The sequence below is a fragment of the Montipora foliosa genome, chromosome 7 (genome assembly GCF_036669935.1).
Source record: "Montipora foliosa isolate CH-2021 chromosome 7, ASM3666993v2, whole genome shotgun sequence".
Taxonomy (NCBI): Eukaryota; Metazoa; Cnidaria; class Anthozoa; order Scleractinia; family Acroporidae; genus Montipora; species Montipora foliosa.
The window spans coordinates 16,421,057-16,428,556 of NC_090875.1; the positions used below are offsets into that span (position 1 = coordinate 16,421,057).

Below are 7,500 nucleotides of genomic sequence, written 5' to 3' on the forward strand. Positions count from 1 at the left end.
GAGCGCTCAGGGGCCAACTCACAAATCCTGTTATCCCCTCCTCCCCTCCCTCCTCTCCTAGTACAAATTGAGGATTAAGGTCGAACGTCTGTGCTGACAATTGTGGACACAAGTACCTGGGCAATAGCGAAGTAAACAATGTCCTGTTTCTGTGGATGGCCCTCTGCAGTTCGCCCCACCGTTGCTTGGTGCAGGGTTCGTGCATGTTCGTTGTCTTTGTCTTTGTCCAGGTCCACAAGTTGCACTGCATGCAGACCAGAAACCCCAGTTTGACCAGGCTCCATATACGGCACCTGCGTGGAAATAATTAACTCTCATTTGTTATGTCTCTATAAGAGAAAATTGCTTAAATGGTCGCGATTAGTGCGAGGATAAATTATATCTGTCGGTCTTTAACCCGCACTTCAAATATACATTTCTTTAACTCATTAGGCCTTTCAAGGGAACACACGAGCCCAACAATTGACCTGCTCTCAACTGTTTGGCTTCATAGCTCAGTTTGTAGAGCATTTTACCGGCATCACAGAGATCATGGGTTCAAATCCCTTTGAAGACGCCTGAATTTTTGAGATATGTCCAGGTTTGACCCTAATTAGATGCACGCGGATTTCAATAAGCGTCACGAAGTGTCCCCTTGTTCTTTTCGCCAACGTCAACATCACTTGTGTCTCAGAATACAGACAATTTATTTCACAAAGTGTCCCCCAAATGCTGCTCTTTAAGTAAAGATTAACTGCTGCATTTACCCAAAGCTAAAAATAACGCTAACCTTTACCCTTACTTCATTGTTGAAAATAGGTAGCAGATGCTTAGACTTAAAGGGACACTTTGTGTTGGATGTCAAAATTGAGCGTGCATCTAATTAGGGTCAAACCTGGACATAAGTGGAATTTTTCAGATGAATGTAAGAGACAATTGCTTAAATTGTCCATATAAGTGCGAAGATAACTTCTATCTTTTGACAATGAGAGATTAATGCTCTGGCATTAAACACGAAAGAAACGTTCAGCGTTTGTTGCATTGTGTTCTTAAGGGCTTAGTAAACCTCGTCTATTATCGTTTAAAATGAAATTTTAAAGTTTGAAATTCAAAGGGTCTGCTTTCGGAAGTCTCGACCGAATTTAACCGTAGTCAGCTAAATTTGTTAAATGATGCTGCCCCCTGATAATTGAAGCTTTCAATAGGTGCATAAGTGATAGTACTAGTACAGAATTTAGATCCGGTGAAATTGCTTTCTATTCCGTGTTCAAACGAATGGATAACCCGCGCAGTGCTATTATGACCAAAAACAATCAATTCTTCTTTTTCTTTGGTTTCAAAGCTGTGTTAAATAAACATGACATGACCCAAATTTTAAGCCTTTCTTTCAAAAGGACACCTGTTTATTTTAACTGGAATTTTCCTATTTCATGATGCGCCATTATTAACTTTAAAATCTTGAGACAGCTGGATAGAGGAGAGAAAGACATCATCAAAGACATTAAGGAAATACAATTGACAAGACCAATTGAAATGGATGCATGCATTGGCAAAGATGGTAAAGGTAAAGTCTGCTACGAGCCTAGAAGGCCCATCAGGCTTGCGCTTATCTCTGGTTTCTGTAGCATGAAGCGACTAGGAGTATTTCTACTCCCCCCGGGATGGGATGCCAGTCCATCGCAGGGTTACCCCAGCATTAAATTCGCCGGTACCCATTTATACACCTGGGTGGAGAGAGGCATCGTGGGAGTAAAGTGTCTTGCCCAAGAACACAACACAATGTCCCCGGCCTCCCATATGGGCAAAGATGGACGTGATTGAAATGTAGTAGAAAGTTGGACGTTTTTTCTCGCCTGGGTAAAGGTTTTTTCTTGAGAATTGTCTTCACCGTGAAGCAACAATACTTTTCTCTTTGAAAGAATCCTATCGTGCCATTTTCTGCCAATTACATTAAAATCTTTTCCCATCTCTTCAAAATAAATATGACCTACATGTAGACCATTTATTGCTACTCATAAACAGGTGTACAAACCTATGCAATCGAAACATTTCTTTATCTCCTCGTTGATACCAGAACATGGGTTTCCACCAAACACTGGTGCAGGACTTGAACATGTCCTGGTGCGTTTGCTTTCCCCGAAGCAAGGAGCGCTGCATGGGCCATATTCCGACCACTGTGACCACTGCCCATGCACTGGGGCGATTGCTAAAAGTGAAGGAATGATGAAGAATGAATAGAGAGTAGAAACATCAACCTGACCATTTTTTTAAACTCCATCGGAAAATGATTTTGCATGTCCCCTAATAGGAACACGGGTTCCCTTGACGTTCCCAAGCGAATAACATCATTATAGGTTATGATTAGAATGCAACCTGTAATGTATTGGGCCGCTAAGTATGTTGGGATAGGAAAAACCATGTGCTTTTGATAGCGGCGGCCATGTTAGTACGTTTGCAATGAAATTGGTTGAGTTAAATCTGTTTGTTTGGATACTCTGTTACTCTCGGGAATACTACATTGGCGACGAGGAGAAACGAAAAGCAATGGAAAAGAGCGTGTTACCGAAATTTGATTATTTCTCTGATCCAGCGACGATTGGTCCCCAATGGAAGAGGTGGTTAACTTCATTCGAACTGTACGCGGACGGGAAAGGGCTTATTATAAGCGAAGGAACCACAGCAGCAACTAAACAGCGGCGACGAGCAATGTTACTCCACCTGGCTGGGCCTGATGTGCAGGAGATATTCACCACCTTAACTGAAACCGGAGATGCTACAAATTACGCCAGTGCTGTTGAAGCTCTCAACGCCTATTTCGTGCCACAGGTAAATTCAGCATTCGCCCGCCAGACCTTTCATCGGATCATACAAAACCCAGGTGAGACAGTTCAGCAATTTGCTACTCGCTTAAGACAAGCAGCTAAAGATTGTGATTTTGGCACTGATACCGACAACCAGATAAGAGACGCAGTTTTGAATAAGTGCACTTCCATTTACATCAAACAAAAATTGCTTGAAGAAGGCCAAGGACTGAACTTAACACGCACCGTAGAGGTTGCCGCAAAATGCGAAAAGATAGAAACCCAACTGGCATGAAATCGCTTCAGCCTTGGCAGGTATTGAAGGTGTCGAAAACATTTCTGATGACATTGTGGTGCATGGTCCCGACACAGAAACACACAACAGGCGACTCCACCAAACTATAGAGCGTCTGCAAGAGTGCGGTCTCACTTTAAATGCTGAGAAATGTTTGTTCAACACGGACAGGCTGGTGTTCATGGGCACGATGCTTTCAGAGAAAGGCATTGGTCCTACAGCAGATCGTGTTAAAGCAGTATTAGAGGTGGAAGAACCAAAGAGTGCGTCAGATGTACGTAGCTTTCTGGGTTTAGCCAATTACAGCAGCCGGTTCATACCTCACTTTGCCACTTTACCTGAACGACTGCGAAGACTGACAAGGAAAGAGACACCCTTTGAATTTGGACCAGAGCAGAAGAAGTCCTTTGAATGTCTCAAACAGAAGATGGCAGAAGCTTGTACTTTGGCATATTTTGATGGGAATGCGCCCACCAAGTTAATCACGGACGCCAGTTCAGTTGGGCTGGGCGCTGTTCTCCTACAGAAGCAGGACAGTACATTGACACCGGTATGTTATGCAAGTCGTAGTTTGACTTGACGTGAGCAAAGATATTCCCAGACAGAGAAGGAGGCGCTCGGTGTGGTGTGGGCATGCGAGAGATTCCATGTCTATGTGTATGGGATGCAGTTTGTTGTAGAGACCGACCACAAGCCTTTAGAGGTCATATATGGTCCACGGTCAAGACCATGTGCACGGATAGAACGATGGGTTCTCAGACTACAGCCATATGATTTCAGTGTGATACACAGGCCTGGGCGCGAGAACATTGCTGATCCATTGTCGTGTCTACTCCATACGAGGGTCGAACCTGACAACCAACAGCGGTGCACTGAGGAGTATGTTAGGTTTGTTGCTGCAAGTGCAACACCAACGGCACTCACAACACGTGAGATAGAAGAGGCCTCTGCCGATGATGAAGAGCTGAAAGAAGTGAGGAAAGCTATTGCAACGGGGCGGTTTGAAAAGTGTAGACAATATATGACAGTGGCGGGGGAGTTGTGTGTCATTGGTCAGCTCGTGCTTAGAGGTACACGCATTATTATTCCTAGTAAGTTGCAGCCAAGGACCTTAGCACTTGCTCATGAAGGCCACTTGGGCGTGGTTGGCACCAGACAGAACCTCCGAGCCAAGGTGTGGTGGCCCGGGATGGATAAAGCAGCGGAGAGACACTGCCGAGCATGCCATGGGTGTCAGCTGGTGGCACAACCAGATCCTCCTGAACCTATTCGATCCACCTCATTACCCGATGGACCCTGGCAAGACTTAGCAGTAGATTTAATGGGACAGCTACCATCTGGACATTCACTATTGGTCATTGTTGATTACTACAGCCGATTTTACGAAGTCGAGGTTATGCAGTCCACTACCCCTGAAAAGATCATAGACCGTCTGGCTGACACTTTCTGCAGACATGGGCTGCCAAATACTATCAAGTCCGATAATGGTCCACAATTCAAGTCGAATGAATTTAGAGAATATTGTGAACAGCATAATATTATACATCAGAAAGTTACTGCCAAGTGGGCCCAAGCCAACGGAGAAGTCTAAAGACAGAATCGGTCACTGTTGAAACGACTACAAATTGCTCAGGCAGAGAACAAACCATGGAGAGCAGAATTAAGGAGGTATCTCTCTGCCTACAGAGGTATTCCCCATAATACGACTGGAAGGAGTCCCGCTGAGCTACTTTTTAACCGAAAAGTCAAGGGAAAGATCCCTGATTTAAGCATCGGCCATGCCTATGACTATGAACTACACGATCGCGATGCTGAGCAGAAAGCTAAGAGTAAAGCTTACGCAGACATACACCGCAGGGCTAGCCCCTCCAGCATTGAACTGGGTAATGAAGTGCTTGTCCAACAAGACAAGACTAACAAACTCAGCACAGCATTTAACCCAAATCCCTGTAAGGTTGTCAGCAAGACTGGTAACAGCCTCGTGGTAGAGAGTCCAACAGGGAACCAGTACTCCAGAAACACAAGTCATGTGAAGCAATACATTAGAGAGGGAGATCCCACACTCCAACAAGGGTCAGACTCTGTGTCAACACCCCCCACACCCCAGCAGGAACTAGACCCTGTGCCATCACCTTACCAACCAACCGTACCAGAATCGACTGCCGGGCTGCTGGATAGGGGGGAGTACCCCAATCTGCAAGAGAATGGTGGAGCGGCACCAGAACCATCAAGGAATCTGAGACCCCAGAGGACAAGGAGATTGCCAGAGAGATTAAGAGATTGTGTTGTTAATTTTCTTTGGGGAACATGAACACTGATTCTCTCTCTTCAGAACTATATACAGTTTGAACATTTAAGTTTTAGAAGAAGAGACTTCATCGTTAGTATAGTTGACTTTATTGTTCGTGGAGATTTCGTTATTCTTGTAAGAGAGCATTTTTCTGAGGATAGGGGAGATGTAATGTATTGGGCCGCTAAGTATGTTGGGATAGGAAAAACCATGTGCTTTTGATAGCGGCGGCCATGTTTGCAATGGAATTGGTCGAGTTGAGTCTGTTTGTTTGGATACTTTATTACTCTCGGGAATACTACACAACCCAACTCCAAAATAAGGTGAGACACTTCTTAAGACATATACAGGTGTAGCATATGACGACGTTGCGTGGCAAAGTGCTAACCCGCTTTGGCAGATAAAGAACACTCTGTTTAGGCAGAGAATAACTGCTGGGTTAGGCACTGATCTCTAGTGATTCGGTCTAAGCGCCGACTCGAAATGGTTGGCTTTCATAAATTGTTCTGGTGACACCACAGGCGTCCTAAGCTCAGTGTGAGCAGTGTGAAACTTCAATCTTTGTCAATTGATTCTGATGTGAAATTGTGACCGTGGGAATAATTTATCCAGGAATATTTGCCTCAATTTGGTGGCACCTGAGACTTTATTCGCTAACCTTGGGATTTTATTATAACCGTTGACAACCACGATTGTGAAATGGCTCAAATCGCGTCGGATCTGGAAAATAACCACACAGGAAGGAACCTATCCAGGATGGAAATAAGGCTAGGCTTTTTAATTGAGATATAATAGTATAATTATCTTCTTAAGCTTTTTATCGGGACTCGGGATTCTTATACAAATCCATATATTTTTGTCGCCCATGCTCACACTGAGCTTGGGGCGCCTGTGGTGACACAATAATGAAAGCTTTAGTAACATCGTTTGGTACCTCATGCACACAAAACTAAGTGTCTCACTATATTTTGGAGAATCCATTCTGCATGATCACAAAAAAAAAAAAAAAATTGCAACTAACTGGAATGCCCTATTTACAAGGAGGGACCAGGGTAACCCTACTGCTAGGGTTATCCTAGTAAAACGGTCAAAGATAGTCCGCGTTTACAAGCAAAATTTGACAGGTGGGGTTACCCCATCACCCGGGAAAACTCTAAATGACCTTGATAACCGCACCCGGCTAGAAACCAACAAAACGTTGTACCGAGTAGCCGAGTTATCCCTAGCAGAACGTTGACAAGGCAGGTAGGCTTACTGTGGCACTAGCGTAACCCAAGCGCTCAGATAGGGTTACCCTAGCACCAAGGCTAACCCTATCTGCCTTGTAAACACATTGCTCAAAAAAAGAAGAAATGTGCGACTGCTAGGGCAACCCTCCTGCTGGAGTGACCCTGGCACTAGGGTAACCCTCCGTCCTCGTAAACAGGGTTTAAGTGGAACGTCGTTTTTAAATTCTTGTGATCGACTTTGCCCCAGAAATGTCTTTCAGAGTTTAAGAAAGTGGCTTCACTTGCAACTTAAGAATATTTTCACTTCAGCGCAACTAGTTAATTAGTTTCATTTGCTTTTGCTTGGTATTGATAATTCCAAGCTTAGCTGTTTTTCGTGATTTTTTTCTGTGTCCAAAACGAACTTGATCAGATCCCCCAGTTTCTTTTTTACCCTACCCTACTGTCGGCATCCTCACAAACTAAGTAATTACCAGTTTGACAGCTTTCTACGCCAACTCGCATACAGAGGTCACCCGTCATCGGTTCTATCGGATTGAATCTAACATAACGAGCTTGAATTGGAATTGTGAGGTTCTGGTCCGTGATTATTGTTCCATTCTGAAAAGGCCCTCGGAATTGCTTTGAAATAAAGGAACACGGTGCTCGTCAATAAACAAAACTGATGAAATTCATGATTGAAGGATAGCTAAAAGTAACAAACTAGTTTTATCCTCTTCTCTAGCCTGCGTGGCAAGCGTTTCCGTGCGGGGATTTTGGACGGGTTATTTTATAGTTGGCCTCGCGAAAAATGGGGCGAGACAATGGTTTTTTGCACTTGCCCAATTCTTACGCAGCCCGAAAATGTATTCTCGGCTGCAGGAAACGCTTGCTACGCAGGCTGCCTCGTCTCGCTTCTACTGAATT

The 7,500-nt window shown here is 44.3% G+C and overlaps 1 protein-coding gene across 1 annotated transcript in view; it reads right to left on the bottom strand.

The window, feature by feature from the left end:
• The window catches only part of LOC138010858 (coadhesin-like), a 64,172-nt gene that overhangs the window by 36,121 nt on the left and 20,551 nt on the right, over window positions 1-7,500 (bottom strand). The window contains exons 4-6 of the mRNA XM_068857886.1: window positions 7,068-7,215; window positions 2,012-2,185; window positions 117-293 (exon numbers count right to left, since the gene is read on the bottom strand). Of these exons, the coding sequence (XP_068713987.1) occupies window positions 117-293; window positions 2,012-2,185; window positions 7,068-7,215 (499 nt within the window). The remainder of the gene's footprint in view (window positions 1-116; window positions 294-2,011; window positions 2,186-7,067; window positions 7,216-7,500) is intronic.